The following is a 17,206-nucleotide window of genomic DNA, read 5'->3' on the forward strand; positions in this document are numbered from 1 at the left end:
TAGAATGGCAATTCCACGATAACGGAATTACGCTTTGTCTCAGATTTTTCAATTTAAAATGTATGCCAAACAAAAACCATTGATTTCAAAGTTTAGCAAACCATACAACTATATGTACAAGGACTACTTTGAACAATTTACACAGCAAATTTCACAAAAAAAAACATTTACAGGAAGAACTGTGCAGATGCAAAGTTTGGTAACAGCATTAGGGTAAAATCTCCCTCAGTTTTTCATGCGACCACATTTTCCAAATCTCTTAAACATCTAATCCGAATTAAGATTCAAAGATGTCTACAGAAAGAATGGAGTGCCGGCTATGACATGACACCTTGGGTTTAACATTTTTTATTTTGGTTATTGAACTACAGTAGGTGAAGTGGATTTACATTTACAGAATTATGATAACGGAATTACATCATGGGCCCCTGATGTATACAATACAGAAATTCATAATTATGGATATGACTATTATTCTCTTGATGGTGATGTATCCTGAATAGGTACACAAAGGTAAAAATATGCAATATCCTTATTTTGCAAACATTGGGTATTATTCTACACATTGGCTATTATTCTAATGAGCTCCACCCCCAAACAAGACCACATTTGGTTGGTCCGGACCAGACCAAATCTGAACCAATCATAGACGTCTTTGTTTCACAAGTTTGGACATCACAGTATAGCACAGTAGAGTAGAGTACAGCAACGCACAGTACAGTAGAGTGCAGGAAAGTAGATATGTTCAGCACAGTATAGTTGAGTACAGTATAATACAGCACATTATACTGTACTCTACTCTAATGTGCTCTACTGTACTGAACTCTACTGTACTGTACCATACTGTATAGTACTGTACTGTACTTTTCTTTACTTCCTGTTGTACGTGTTATGAGGCAGCGCTCGGTTTGTTGGTTTGGAAAGTTTTGAAAGTGTCTGAAAAAGTGTTCTATTGGAAAAGTTTGGTTACTAGCTAGCTACCTTTTGATTTTGGATCCCGCTACGCGGTTGGCATCAGTTGCTGGGTCCGCTGCTATCTATCCAGGGATCCTGCCGACCAAGGGTCTGAAGAGCTGCTTGGCATAGCAGCTAGCCTAGCTGCCACTGTTAGCTGCCTATCAAACTAGCAGGGTTTCCTTGAGGACTTGAACGCAGCCCGCGACGCGGTTAGCCCTTGTGGCTGGGACCGTGGATTGTCCCAGGCTTGTGGCTGTCTAGATCCCTAATGTTTGTTGCTGTTTCCATCTTCCCTGCGACCTGCCCTGTCTGGAATTCCGGGGAGTAACAGCGTAGCCTACGTTGCTACCATGACAAAGACCAAATCCGGTGGGAGTACCGTTGAGGACAGTGGTGTCTCTCTATCACAGGTGAATAATCTTTTAAACGAACAAAAGAGTTCTACAAGCAGTTGTTACAACAACAAGAAAATAGCTTCAAGGGTTGTGCCCAAATACTGGTGGAGTCAACTAATAAAATAATGAACGACCTGACCAGAGAGGTCCAGGACCTGAAGAACAGTATGCAGTTCTTCCAGAGTCAGCTAAATGAGTTTAAACAGGGAAAACGGCAAGATGACAACAATCTGTAAGTCATTGAAAGAGTATAAAAAATGTATGCACTCACTGTAAGTCGCTCTGGATAAGAGCGTCTGCTAAATGACTAAAATGTAAAATGTAAATGTAAAAGAGGACATTAGTTCTGTATGTGAATCCATGATAACAATGACAGAGAAATCAGATTGTCTCGAGGGACAATCAAGGTGTAACAACATTGTTGTAGACGGAATTGCAGAATCTCCACGAGACCTGGACGGAGTCTGAGGACAAAGTGAGGAATATGATCTCGGAAAAACTGAAGATGGACCACAGGAAGATTGAGTTGGAGCGCGCCCACAGGACTGGAAAACCCACCACCGTCCCAGGTGACAGGCCCATGCCGATAGTTATCAAGTTCCTGAGGTTCAAGGATAAGGTAGTGGTTCTGGAAAGAGCCAAGGTTGCGGTTCTGGAAAGAGCCAAGAACTTGAGGGGAACATACATCTTCCTCAACAAGAAATATTCTGAAGCTGTGCGCCAGAAGAGAAAATAACTTATCCCGGCCATGAAAGCTGCCAGAGCGCTTACATCCGATATGACAGGCTCATTGTCCACCCTCCCTCCCAAGAGCCTGGAATGGATGAGGGAACCAAGCCTAAGGGCTCGTAGCTTTAACCCCACAGCACACACACACACTCTTACACACACCAAGTGATTAATGGACTGCTAAATGTATGTTTTTTTCCCTCTTGCTTTGTTTATTATTTTCCATATTATGTCTATCTCTGAGAAGCTACCCAGGAAAGGGCTGAAAATAGCCCATATTAATATATGTAGCCTTAGAAATAAGGCTAATGAAATCAATAACTTGCTAACATCAGATAACATTCATATAATTAGCAATTTCTGAGATTCACTTAGATAATTCCTTTGATGATACAGCAGTAGCAATACAAGGATATAACATCTATAGAGGAGACAGGAATGCTTATGGGGGAGGTGTTGCTATATAAACTATATACACAAAAGTATGTAGACACCCTTTCAAATTAGATTAGGCTATTTCAGCTACACCCGTTGCTGACAGGTGTATAATATCGAACACACAGCCATAGACAAACATTGGCCTCGCTGAAGAGATCAGTGACTTTCAACGTAGCACCGTCATAGGATGCCACCTTTCCATCAAGTCAGTTCATAAAATTTCTGCTCTGCTGGAGCTGCCCCGGTCAACTGTAAGTGCTGTTATTGTGAAGTGGAAACATCTAGGAGCAACAGCGGCTCAGCCGCGAAGTGGTAGGCCACACAAGCTCACAGGACGGGGCCACCGAGTACTGACGCGCGTAACGCGTAAAAAATAGTCTGTCCTCGGTTGCAACACTCACTACCGAGTTCCAACCTGCCTCTGGAAGCAACGTCAGCACAATAACTGTTTGTTGGGAGCTTCATGAAATGGGTTTCCAATGGCCGAGCAGCCGCACACAAGCCTAAGATCACCATGTGCAATGCCAAGCGTCGGCTGGAGTGGTGTAAAGCTCGCCGCCATTGGACTCTGGAGCAGTGGAAATGCGGTCTCTGGAGTGATGAATCACGCTTCACCATCTGGCAGTCTGATGGACAAATCTGGGTTTGGCGGATGCCAGGAGAACGCTACCTGCCCCAATGCATATTGCCAATTGTCAAGTTTGGTGGAGGAGGAATAATGGTCTTGGGCTGTTTTTTATGGTTCGGGCTAGGCCCCTTAGTTCCAGTGAAGGGGAATCTTGCTGCTACAGCATACAATGACATTCTAGATGATTCTGTGCTTCCAACTTTGTGGCAACAGTTTGGGGAAGGCCCTTTCCTGTTTCGGCATGACAATGCCCCCGTGCACAAAGCGAGGTCCATACAGAAATGATTTGTCGAGATCGGTGTGGAATAACTTGACTGGCCTACACAGAGCCCTGACCTCAACCCCATCGAACACCTTTGGGATGAATTGGAATGCTGACTGCGAGCCAAATTGACAACTTTCAGCATGCTTATAGAGAAGGGCACTCAACGTGTACTGCACTGACACAAATGACTGATGATTGGTTGAAAGAATCGCCCAACCTCCGTGCCCGACCTCACTAATGCTCTTGTGGCTCAGGTATCGACATACTTTAGTGTATGTAGTGTATATTCAGAGCCATATCCCAGCAATGCTTAGAGAAAATTTCATATCAAGTGTTATTGAAGTACTGTGGCTGCAGGTCCACCTGCCTCATCTAAAGCCTATTATTTTGGGGTGTTGCTATAGGCCACCAAGTGCTAACAGTCAGTATCTAAATAATGTGTGTGAAATGCTTGATAGAGAATGTGATGTAAACAGAGAGGTCTACTTTCTTGGGGACCTGAATATTGACTGGTTTGTGTCAAGCTGTCTGCTCAAGAGGAAGCTTTTCACTGTAACCAGTGCCTGTAATCTGGTTCAGGTTATTAATCAACCTACCAGAGTGTTTACAAACACTACAGGAACAAGATCATCCACATGTATTGATCACATTTTTACTAATGCTGTAGAACTATGTTCTAAAGCTGTATCTGTACCCATTGGATGCAGTTAACACAATATAGTGGCTATATCCAGGAGAACCAAGGTTCCAAGAGCTGGGCCTAAAATAGTGTATAAGAGGTTTTGCTGTGACTCTTATATGGATGATGTAAAAAATATTTGTTGGTCAGATTGGATTAATAAGGTGCATCCAGATGCTGCACTTGATGAATGTATATAATTACTTCTTCCAATTATTGATAAACATGCACCTGTTAGAACTGTTAAGGCTCCATGAATTGAGGAGGAATTTAAAATCTGTATGGTTGAAAGAGATGGGGCAAAAGGAGTGGCTAATAAGTCTGGCTGCACATCTAACTGGCTGACTTACTGCAAATTGAGAAATTATGTGACTAAACTTAACAAAAAGAAGAAGAAACTGTATTATGAAGCCAAGATCAATGATATAAAGAATGATGGAAAAACACTTTGGCGTACTTCAAATGAAATTATGGGCAGAAAGACAAATTCAACTCCATCTTTCATCGAATCAGATGGCTTATTCATCACAAAACCATTTGATGTTGCCAATTATTTTAATGATTACTTCATTGGCAAAGTGGGCAAACTTAAGCAGGATGCCAACAACGAACAGTGAGCCATCATTTTCATGCATAAAAAATAAATAATTGTAAGTTAGATTTTTGTAAAAAAGTATTGTTATCGATCAATAATGACAAACCTCCTGGCATTGATAACTTAGATGGAAGGCTACTGAGGATGGTAGCTGACTCTATGGCGACTCCTATCTGTCATATATTTAATCTGAGTCTAAAGGAAGGTGTTTGTCCTCAGGCCTGGAGGGGAGCCAAAGCGGCCTTTACTGGTTCTAACAGCAGACCAATCATCTTGCTGCCAGCTCTTAGCAAACTGTTGGAAAAAAATGTTTGACCAAATACAATGCTATTTCTCTGTAAATGGACAACAGACTTTCAGCATGCTTATGGAGAAGGGCACTCAACGTGTACTGCACTGACACAAATGACTGATGATTGGTTGAAAGAAATTGATAATAATAAGATTGTGGGAGATGTACTGTAAGATTTCAATGCAGCCTTTGATATTATTGACCATAACCTGTTGTTGATAAAACGTATGTTTTATGGCTTTTCAACCTCTGCCATATCATGGATTCAGAGGTATCTATCCAATAGAACTCAGAGGGTTTTCTTTAATGGAAGCTTCTCTAATGTCAAACATGTACAGTGGGGTGTTCCGCAGGGCAGTTCTCTAGGCCCTCTACTTTTTTCAATTTTTACCAATGACATGCCACTGGCATTAAACAAAGCCTTTGTGTCCATGTATGCTGATGATTCAACAATATATGTGTCAGCAACCACAGCTAATGAAGTCACTGAAACCCTTAACAAGGAGTTGCAGTCAGTTTTGAAATGGGTGGCCAGTAATAAACTGGTCCTGAACATCTCTAAAACTAAGTACATTGTATTTGGTACAAATCATTCCCTAAGCTCTAGACCTCAGCTGAATCTGGTAATGAATGGTGTGGCTGTTGAACAAGTTGAGGAGACTAAATTACTTGGTGTTACCTTAGATTGTAATAGTCAAAACATATACATCTGAAGTCGGAAGTTTACATACACCTTAGCCAAATACGTTTAAACTCTTTTCACAATTCCTGACATTTAATCCTAGTAAATATTCCCTGTCTTAGGTCAGTTAGGATCACCACTTTATTTTAAGAATGTGAAATGTCAGAATAATAGTAGGATAATTATTTATTTAAGCTTTTCTTTCTTTCATCACATTCCCAGTCGGTCAGACGTTTACATACACTCAATTAGTATTTGGTAGCATTGCCTTTAAATTGTTTAACTTGGGTCAAATGGTTTCGGGTAGCCTTCCACAAGCTTCCCACAATAAGTTGTGTGAATTTTGGCCCATTCCTCGACAGAGCTGGTGTAACTGAGTCAGGTTTGTAGTCCTCCTTGCTCGCACATGCTTTTTCAGTTCTGCCCACACATTTTCTATAGGATTGAGGTCAGGGCTTTGTGATGGCCACTCCAATACCTTGACTTTGTTGTCCTTAAGCCATTTTGTCACAACTTTGGAAGTATGCTTGGGGTCATTGTCCATTTGGAAGACCCATTTGCGACCAAGCTTTAACTTCCTGACTGATGTCTTGAGATGTTGCTTCAATATATCTACATAATTTTACTTCCTCATGATGCCATCTATTTTGTGAAGTGCACCAGTCCCTCCTGCAGCAAAGCACCCCCACAGCATGATGCTGCCACCCCTGTGCTTCACGGTTGGGATGGTGTTCTTCGGCTTGCAAGGCTTCCCCTTTTTCCTCCAAACATAACAATGGTCATTATGGCCAAACAGTTCTATTTTTGTTTCATCAGACCAGAGGACATTTCTCCAAAACGTACGATCTTTGTCCCCATGTGCAGTTGCAAACCGTAGTCTGGCTTTTTATGGTGGTTTTGGAGCAGTGGCTTCTTCCTTGCTGAGCGGCCTTTCAGGTTATGTCGATATAGGACTCGTTTTACTGTGGATATAGATACCTTTGTACCGGTTTCCTCCAGCATCTTCACAAGGTCCTTTGCTGTTGTTCTGGGATTGATTTGCATCTTTTGCACCAAAGTACGTTCATCTCTAGGAGACAGAACGCGTCTCCTTCCTGAACAGTATGATGGCTGTGTGGTCCCATGGTGTTTATACTTGCGTACTATTCTTTGTACAGATGAACGTGGTACCTTCAGGCGTTTGGAAATTGCTCCCAAGGATGAACAAGACTTGTGGAGGTCTACAATTGTTTTTCTGAGGTCTTGGCTGATTTCTTTTGATTTTCCCATGATGTGAAGCAAAGAGGCACTGAGTTTGAAGGTAGGCCTTGAAATACATCCACAGGTACACCTCCAATTGACTCAAATTATGTCAATTAGCCTATCAGAAGCTTCTAAAGCCATGACATCATTTTCTGGAATTTTCCAAGCTGTTTAAAGGCAGTCAACTTAGTGTATGTAAACTTCTGACCCACTGGAATTGTGATACAGTGAATTCTAAGTGAAATAATCTGTCTGTAAACAATTTTTGGAAAAATGACATTTTAGGTTATTGTGTGTAAATTGGTGAGAGAAAAAATAAATATTTAATCAATTTAGAAATCAGGCTGTAACACAGCAAAATGTGGAATAACTCAAGGGGTATGAATACTTTCTGAAGGCACTGTATGAACTGAACATAACAGTACGCCAGTGGAAGGGAGAACAGTAGCAGGTGTCCCAACTGTGGTTTGTGAATACTATGATTTCCCAGCCAATTCAATTGCAGAGAAATTAGAAAATATCTTAAAGATATGTGGGTTTTTGCTAACGGAATTACAATGCATAAGGCAATGTTTCTTAAACTTACAGAAGGCAAATCATTTCTCCAAAACTAAATATGTGTTGATATGAGTTGGCAGAGGTCTTTACTTCAACATTATTGTGTTTTGATGTATTTCTAATACTTTTTAAAGAAATGTTCAACTAGATATTGACTAAGACCCCCTTTCCATCTGTTTGACCAGAAATCAAAGCCTTTGCTTATTGCTAATTTTTAGGATGGAAAATGGTTGAAAATGAATACTTGCCTTCAGAAAGTATTCAGACCCCTTGACCTTTTCCACATTTTGTTACATTACAGCCTTCCTCTAAAATTGATTAAATAAAATACATTCCTCAGCAATCTACACACGATACCCCATAATGACAAAGCGAAAAGAGGTTCTTAGAAATGTTTGCAAATTTATAAAAATAAATACCTTATTTACATAAATATTCAGACCCTTTGCTATGAGACTCGAAATTGAGCTCAGGTGCATCCTGTTTGCATTGATCATCCTTAAGATGTTTCTACAACTTGATTGGGGTCCACCTGTGGTAAATTCAATTGATTGGACATGATTTGGAAAGGCACACACCTGTTTACATAAGGTCCCACAGTTGACAGTGCATGTCAGAGCAAATACCAAGCCATGAGGTTGAAGGAATTGTCTGTAGAGATCCAAGACAGGATTGTGCTGAGGCACAGATCTGGGGAAGGGTACCAACACATTTCTGCAGCATTGTAGGTCCCCAAGAACACAGTGGCCTCCATCATTCTTAAATGGAAGAAGTTTGGAACCACCAAGAATCTTCCTAGAGCTGGCTACCCGGCCAAACTGAGCAAACGGCAGAGAAGGGCCTTGGTCAGGGAGGTGACCAAGAACCCGATGTTCACTCTGACAGAGCTCTAGAGTTCCTTTGTGGCGATGGGAGAACCTTCCAGAAGGACAACCATCTCTGCAGCACTCCACCAATCAGGCCTTTATGGTAGAGTGGCCAGACGGAAGCCACTCCTCAGTAAAAGGCACATGACAGCCCGCTTGGAGTTTGCCAAAAGGCACCTAAAGACTCTCAGACCATGAGAAATGAGATTCTCTGGTCTGATGAAACCAAGATTGAACTCTTTGGCCTGAATGCCAAGCATCACGTCTGGATGAAACCTGGCACCATCCCTACGGTGAAGCATGGTGGTGGCAGCATCATGCTGTGGGGATGTTTTTCAGCGGCAGGGACTTGGAGACTAGGCAGGATCGAGGGAAAGATGAACGGAGTAAAGTACAGAGAGATCCTTGATGAAAACCTGCTCCAGAGCGCTCAGGACCTCAGACTGGGGCGAAGGTTCATCTTCCAACAGGACAACGACCCTAAGCACACAGCCAAGACAACGCAGGAGTGGCTTCGGGACAAGTCTCTGAATGTCCTTGAGTGTCCCAGCCAGAGCCCGGACTTGAATCCGATCTAACATCTCTGGAGAGACCTGAAAATAGCTGTGCAGCAACGTTCCCCATCCAACCTGACAGAGCTTGAGAGGATCTGCAGAGAAGAATGTGAGAAACTCCCCAAAGACAGGTGTGCCAAGCTCTCACCCAAGAAGACTCTAGGCTGTAATCTCTGCCAAAGGTGCTTCAACAAAGTACTGAGTAAATGGTCTGAATACTTATGTAAATGTGATATTTCAGTTTTCTATTTTTAACAAATTAGCAAAAAAATCTAAAAACCACTTTTTGCGTTGTCATTATGGGGTATTGTGTGTAGATTGACGAGGGAAAAAAACAATGTAATTAATTTTAGAATAAGGCTGTAACAGAACAAAATGTGGAAAATGTCAACAGGTCTGAATACTTTCCAAAGGCACTGTATGCCTTAATTTCTCAAAAAATATAGACTCTTAGCTTTCATTTGACACCCAATTTGACATGCTCCTATGAACTTCACATGTTGGTGCTAATGGGTCCTTTTAGATGGAAATGCCCAGAGAGGGAGAGAGAGAGAGGGAAGGAGATAAATGAGTTTTAGAATACCTGGCAGAACATACAGTATGAGATGAGTTCAATACCAAAACACCAGTATTCAACTCTTCATTCAGCCTCTATCCAAGATTAAATGTGTGTTACACATGAGTGAGTTTGAAACTATTATATTTGGACGATTAACCCTTTGTGTGAGATAACAAATGGATTACTGTGGGAACAATGAACAAATACATTCAAAATCCTAGGTGCTGACGTAAGATTACTTATGTTGCGTATGTGTGCACATCTTGCATGCACGTGTGTGTGTGTGCATGTATGTATCCCGCCCTGAATCCATTATAGCCCACTGTAATCAGTCAGGAAGCAGTGCCAATGTTGCACCACTCTGTTTACGGATCTGTGTTTTTACACACGTTTCTGCTCACGCTGGCATTTCCAAGGATTCTCTCTGCTGTTTGTCCCTAACTGTCTCTGTGAATTTTTCCAGTGGGAAAATGGGATCGCTTGCCTGGAATCGCACATGTTCCAACTGTAATGTTTACTGTGAGACAGCGGTAGCATGTCAGGGGCGGACTAGGACCAGTACTCGGCCCTGGCATTTCTAACACACCGGCCATTTTTTTCCTTGATGCCCCCATTATTAGACAAATAATTATGAAAAGGCCCACTGGGCTAAAAATGGACCAGCCCATATGGCATTTGCCCGAAATGCCAGATGGCCAGTCCGCCCCTGCTGCATTGTGATGGAACATCACCAATGTATGTGTGAGCGTGTGTGTGTGTGTGTGTCCAATGCAGTGAGTAAGAGCAGGCAGAGAGTTTGAGGACAAAGTGGAGCCACGAGGGAGAGAACACTGTGATAGATTCTCTGTCCATTGTCCACAGACACCTTGAGAGAATGAGAACAACCTAGTTATCTGTTTCCATATGGAGCAGCAACCTCAGAAAGAGAGGGAGGAGGAGAAGGGTGAGGGAGAGAGGGGCAGAGAGAGAGGGGTTCAAGAGGGGGATTGATGAGACTCAATGTGTGTGGGGTACTCGTTGGTTGAGTGAATGGAGCACTGTGTGTGTGTGTCCTACCTGTCTGTAGCTGTAGCCCTGTAGCAGCAGTAGATAGGGGTAGTCTTGGGGAGGGTGAATGGAGTAAAGTGTTACGTTATCGTCACTGCTCTCCGTCTCCTCCCTCTCTCTCCCCCTCTCTCTCTCCGTCTCAGGGGAAGGACAGAGGGGCTCTGTGTAAGTCTCTGATCCAGGGTCCTCCAGAGGGGAAACATTAGCGTCAACGTAGCTCTCTTCATCTCTATGTTTGAGGTTCTGATCGGGGTTCCATTTGTGATTCCGTTCCACATTCTGTTCATGGTTCTGACTGTGACACGGATTGTGGTTCTCGTCTTGACTGGGAGTGTGGAACTCATTTGGGTTCTGACTAAGGGGCTCAGTGGGGTTCTGTTGGTGGTTCTGTTGTGTTTCTGTGGATTGGGATGAGAGGTCTGCTTCACTCTGGCTCCTCCACAGGCCCGGCCCCCGTTCAGACTGGTTCTGGCCCCCACATACCCTCCCACCCCTGTCCTTTTGGTTCTGAGCGCCACAAACACCCCTCTCTAGGGTAGAGGTCACATACACACTCCTCCCCTCGATCAGGGCAGAGGTGACTCGAGAGCGGCTCTTCTGGAGTTTACGAGCCTGGGCGTTGATGCCTGAGAGACAGGAGAGAGTTTGGATATGTGTGTGTGGCTGCCAAAGTCAACATGCAGAAGCTAACGTGCAGGAAACAGACTACAGTGGTGGATATGATGGTTTGGAGAGAAAAACTTTCAACATTAAAACGGTAAAACAGTCAAACACAGGCAAGTGGCTATCATAAGAGCTGGTTTCACCATTCATAAGACAAACACATAACAGGATGCACCCCTACGTCATTTTGCTGTCCCTTAGTCCCTTCCCCCTGGCAAAGACCCTACCCTGGTATCATATCCCACATGAATCAATCAATTAACTACCAGGGAACAAAGAAAACCACTAGTACTGCAGACCTTGCAGTCTCCCTCTCAGTCCTACCAGCAGTGACCGTGTCCTTGTCTCTTGATCTCTTTTCCTCCACACTAGCTCTCCTCTGGATCTCAAACCGCCTCGCCAAACCCTCCCTGGGTTTCCATAGTGACTGCAGGAGGAGGGGCTTCTCATTGTCACCGACGACCCGGAAGCATTCCGTCCTCCATTGGTGGTCGCCCACGTAGCCAATGGAGTCGCAGAGAACATATGACTCCGCCTCTTCCTTGTTCAGACCGTACCTGGGCAATTAAGGGAAGTGAAGATGTTTATAACAAGGATAATATTTACAACTAACAACTCTTGGAGGACAATGGGAACGGACTTCAGTAGGCTTAGTCTATGTCTGGTAAACTGGCTCTGCATGTGCATTAAAACGCCAAGCTCAGAAACCCACCCTGAGTATCTCCATTCTGTTTCTGGTTATAATACAGTATATTAAGTAAGGTGAGAGACTGAGAGTGGGAGTGAGAGTGTGAGTGAGAGAGAGAGAGAGAGCGCGCCTCTCAACAGCATGGTTAAACTGGCCAGCCTTCACGGTTTGTGGTTCTCTCTAGAATGTTCCATAACTTCCATGTAAACGCTAGATCTGGCATGCACACACTCAATGCATTATACTGAAGTTATAGCCCACACAAACATGCATGCACACACACCGGACATGTACACTCAATGCACTATACTGTAGTTATAAGAAACAACTACCCTTGAGAACAATATATCAATTTGTCTGAATTTGATTCCTTGCATAGCATAGGCTCAACGTCAGCGTGAAGGATGTGCATTAGTCATTTACTTCACAATGGGCGCTCTGGCATAGTACTTATAGCTCACAGGCCCCTGATACTGGATAACAAGCTGCACATGTCACGTCGTTAAAACAATTGCCAAACAAGTTTCATATACGATCAAAGACTCAGTATGTCATTACAGTATATTTATGATTCTCCATAAATATATAAGACATAGAATACCATAACAAACAATGGAAGGGGATGGTGATAGATCTTTAAATATACCCAAGATCTAAGAAATCTAAGACAACATGCACACACACACTCCCGTACCTCTCCAGGGCCTCTTTGACCAGCTCCTTAGCACTGGAGTGTGTTGTTGCCAGGACGCTCTTGTAGTTGGCCCCCTGGCAGATCTCACTGCCAAAGATCTTCAGAATGCCTGGGGCCGTTATCTGATTGGACAGCTCTGCAGGGTCGTCTGTCATTGGTGCATCCCCAGGAGATACTAGATGGACATGTCAAGAAGAACAGTAGTGACTACAGTGCCTTGCAAAAGTTTTCATCCCCCTTGGCGTTTTTTCCTATTTTGTTGCATTACAACCTGTAATTTAAATGGATTTTTATTTGGAATTCATGTATTGGACACACAAAATAGTCCAAATTGGTGAAGTGAAATGAAAAAAATTACTTGTTTCAAACAATTCTAAAAAATAAATAACGGAAAAGTGGTGTGTGCATATGTACAGTCGTGGTCGAAAGTTTTGAGAATGACACAAATATAAATTTTCACAAAGTCTGCTGCCTCAGTTTTTATGATGGCAATTTGCATATACTCCAGAATGTTATGAAGAGTGATCAGATGAATTGCAATTAATTGCAAAGTCCCTCTTTGCCATGAAAATGAACTTAATCCCCAAAAAACATTTCCACTGAATTTCAGCCCTGCCACAAAAGGACCAGCTGAAATCATGTCAGTGATTCTCTCGTTAACACAGGTGAGAGTGTTGACGAGGACAAGGCTGGAGATCACTCTGTCATGCTGATTGAGTTAGAATAACAGACTGGAATCATTGTTCTTCCTCTGTTAACCATGGTTACCTGCAAGGAAACACGTGCCGTCATCATTGCTTTGCACAAAAAGGGATTCACAGGCAAGGATATTGCTGCTAGTAAGATTGCACCTAAATCAACCATTTATCGGATCATCAAGAACTTCAAGAGGTTCAATTGTTGTGAAGGAGGATTCAGGGCGCCCAAGAAAGTCCAGCAAGAGCTAGGACCGTCTTCTAAAGTTGATTCAGCTGCAGGATCGGGGCACCACCAGTGCAGAGCTTGCTCTGGAATGGCAGCAGACAACTGTGAGTGCATCTGCACGCACAGTGAGGCGAATACTTTTGAAGGATGGCCTGGTGTCAAGAAGGACTGGGGTAAAGTAATTTTCTCTGATGAATCCCCTTTCCGATTGTTTGGGGCATCTGGAAAAAAGCTTGTCCGGAGAAGACAAGGTGAGCGCTACCATCCGTCCTGTGTCATGCCAACAGTAAAGCATCCTGAGACCATTCATGTGTGGGGTTGCTTCTCAGCCAAGGGAGTGGGCTCACTCACAATTTTGCCTAAGCCATGAATAAAGAATGGTACCAACACATCCTCCGAGAGCAACTTCTCCCAACCATCCAAGAACAGTTTGGTGATGAACAATGCCTTTTCCAGCATGATGGAGCACCTTGCCAAAAGGCAAAAGTGATAACTAAGTGGCTCGGGGAACAAAACATCGACATTTTGGGTCCATGGCCAGGAAACTCCCCAGACCTTAATCCCATTGAGAACTTGTGGTCAATCCTCAAGAGGTGGGTGGACAAACAAAAACCCACAAATTCTGACAAACTCCAAGCATTGATTATGCAAGAATGGGCTGCCATCAGTCAGGATGTGGCCCAGAAGTTAATTGACAGCATGCCAGGGCGGATTGCAGAGGTCTTAAAGAAGAAGGGTCAACACTGCAAATATTGACTCTTTGCATAAACTTTAATGTAATTTTTCAATAAAAGTCTTTGACACTTATGGAATGCTTGTATTTATATTTCAGTATACCATAGTAACATCACGGACCAGGCAAGGAGGGCATTAATCAGAGGCAACAGTATGAAACAGTATGAAAATGTATGCACTCACTAACTGTAAGTCGCTCTGGGTAAGAGCATCTGCTAAATGACTATAATGTAATGTAATGTAACAAAGAGACCAAAGTTAACCCTGAAGGAGCTGCAAAGCTCCACAGCGGAGATTGGAGTATCTGTCCATAGGACAACTTTACGCCGTACACTCCCCAGAGCTGGGCTTTATTGAAGTGTGGCCAGAAAAAAGCCATTGCTTAAAGAAAAAAAATAAGCAAACACATTTGGTGTTCGCCAAAATGCCTGTGGGAGACTCCCCAAACATATGGAAGAAGGTACTCTGGTCAGATGAGACTAAAATTGAGCTTTTTGGCCATCGAGGAAAATGCTATGTCTGGTGCAAACCCAACACCTCTCAGCACCCCGAGAACACTATCCCCACAGTGAAGCATGGTGGTGGCAGCATCATGCTGTGGGGATGGTTTTCATCGGCAGGGACTGGGAAACTGGTCAGAATTGAAGGAATGATGGATGGCGCTAAATACAGGGAAATTCTTGAGGGAAACCTGTTTCAGTCTTCCAGAGATTTGAGACTGGGAAGGAGGTTCACCTTCCAGCAGGACAATGACCCTAAGCATACTGCTAAAGCAACACTTGAGTGGTTTAAGGGGAAACATTTAAATGTCTTGGAATGGCCTAGTCAAAGCCCAGACCTCAATCCAATTGAGAATTTGTGGTATGACTTGAAGATTGCTGTACACCAGCGGAACCCATCCAACTTGAAGGAGCTGGAGCAGTTTTGCCTTGAAGAATGGCCAAAAATCCCAGTGGCTAGATGTGCCAAGCTTATAGAGACATACCCCAACAGACTTGCAGCTGTAATTGCTGCAAAAGGTGGCTCTACAAAGTATTGACTTTGGGGGGATGAATAGTTATGCACTCTCAAGTATTATTTTTTTTTACTCATTTCTTGTTTGTTTCACAATAACAAATATTTTGCATCTTCAAAGTGGTAGGCATGTTGTGTAAATCAAATGATACAAACCCCCAAAAAATCAATTTTAATTCCAGGTTGTAAGGCAACAAAATAGGAAAAATGGGGGGGTGAATGCTTTCGCAAGCCACTGTTTATCATCAGAACTAGTAAGCAAGTGCACTTAATTTAGTTTAGGCTGGGGTCGGTGTTAAGGTTTAGACTGGTTGCCAGTCAGACGTTTTCTGCTTAAGCCAACTGATTTGTCATTTACAAGGTTAGGGTTAATGTTTATAAAAACACAATTTTGATTAGAAAAAGACATACTTCCGTCCTTCAACTCCTTCCGACCGTGGCTAGGTAAGCCAGGTAACCCGGGTAAGGCTATGGTGGTGGCGTTATGGGCGGAGCCTCGCTGGAACACAGCAGATAGGCGGTTGGTATGACGGCGGATGCGACTCCTGGATGGCTGTCTGATGACGTCCACGCCCACACTGTCAGCTGACCTGGTACTGGAACCAGAGGAGCCTGACCTGAGGGGAGGGGGAGGGGGAGGGGGGAGAGCGAGAGACACACAGATCGAGATAATGAGAAAGAGAGATAAAGGGAGAGAGAAATGTAGAGAGAATTCGCTCTGTCAGTGAACAATGTTGTCCCACCAATTAGTGTGTTACAAAATGCTAGAATGACATACAGTGGAGAAAAAAAGTATTTAGTCAGCCACCAATTGTGCAAGTTCTCCCACTTAAAAAGATGAGAGAGGCCTGTAATTTTCATCATAGGTACACGTCAACTATGACAGACAAATTGAGAAAAAAAAATCCAGAAAATCACATTGTAGGATTTTTAATGAATTTATTTGCAAATTATGGTGGAAAATAAGTATTTGGTCACCTACAAACAAGCAAGATTTCTGGCTCTCACAGACCTGTAACTTCTTCTTTAAGAGGCTCCTCTGTCCTCCACTCGTTACCTGTATTAATGGCACCTGTTTGAACTTGTTATCAGTATAAAAGACACCTGTCCACAACCTCAAACAGTCACACTCCAAACTCCACTATGGCCAAGACCAAAGAGCTGTCAAAGGACACCAGAAACAAAATTGTAGACCTGCACCAGGCTGGGAAGACTGAATCTGCAATAGGTAAGCAGCTTGGTTTGAAGAAATCAACTGTGGGAGCAATTATTGGGAAATGGAAGACATACAAGACCACTGATAATCTCCCTCGATCTGGGGCTCCACGCAAGATCTCACCCCGTGGGGTCAAAATGATCACAAGAACGGTGAGCAAAAATCCCAGAACCACACGGGGGGACCTAGTGAATGACCTGCAGAGAGCTGGGACCAAAGTAACAAAGCCTACCATCAGTAACACACTACGCCGCCAGGGACTCAAATCCTGCAGTGCCAGACGTGTCCCCCTGCTTAAGCCAGTACATGTCCAGGCCCATCTGAAGTTTGCTAGAGTGCATTTGGATGATCCAGAAGAGGATTGGGAGAATGTCATATGGTCAGATGAAACCAAAATATAACTTTTTGGTAAAAACTCAACTCGTCGTGTTTGGAGGACAAAGAATGCTGAGTTGCATCCAAAGAACACCATACCTACTGTGAAGCATGGGGGTGGAAACATCATGCTTTGGGGCAGTTTTTCTGCAAAGGGACCAGGACGACTGAACCGTGTAAAGGAAAGAATGAATGGAGCCATGTATCGTGAGATTTTGAGTGAAAACCTCCTTCCATCAGCAAGGGCATTGAAGATGAAACGTGGCTGGGTCTTTCAGCATGACAATGATCCCAAACACACCGCCCGGGCAACGAAGGAGTGGCTTCGTAAGAAGCATTTCAAGGTCCTGGAGTGGCCTAGCCAGTCTCCAGATCTCAACCCCATAGAAAATCTTTGGAGGGAGTTGAAAG

The 17,206-nt window shown here is 43.4% G+C and overlaps 1 protein-coding gene across 1 annotated transcript in view; it reads right to left on the bottom strand.

The window, feature by feature from the left end:
- The window catches only part of LOC311100482 (ras-associating and dilute domain-containing protein-like), a gene marked incomplete at its 5' end in the record, with an annotated part of 46,567 nt that overhangs the window by 22,784 nt on the left and 6,577 nt on the right, over positions 1 to 17,206 (bottom strand). Inside the window, 4 exons of the mRNA XM_084141404.1 lie at positions 10,496 to 11,112; positions 11,474 to 11,706; positions 12,532 to 12,706; positions 15,616 to 15,821. Of these exons, the coding sequence (XP_083997530.1) occupies positions 10,496 to 11,112; positions 11,474 to 11,706; positions 12,532 to 12,706; positions 15,616 to 15,821 (1,231 nt within the window). The remainder of the gene's footprint in view (positions 1 to 10,495; positions 11,113 to 11,473; positions 11,707 to 12,531; positions 12,707 to 15,615; positions 15,822 to 17,206) is intronic.

The sequence above is a fragment of the Coregonus lavaretus genome (assembly GCF_964263955.1).
Source record: "Coregonus lavaretus genome assembly, chromosome: 25".
Classification (NCBI taxonomy): domain Eukaryota; kingdom Metazoa; phylum Chordata; class Actinopteri; order Salmoniformes; family Salmonidae; genus Coregonus; species Coregonus lavaretus.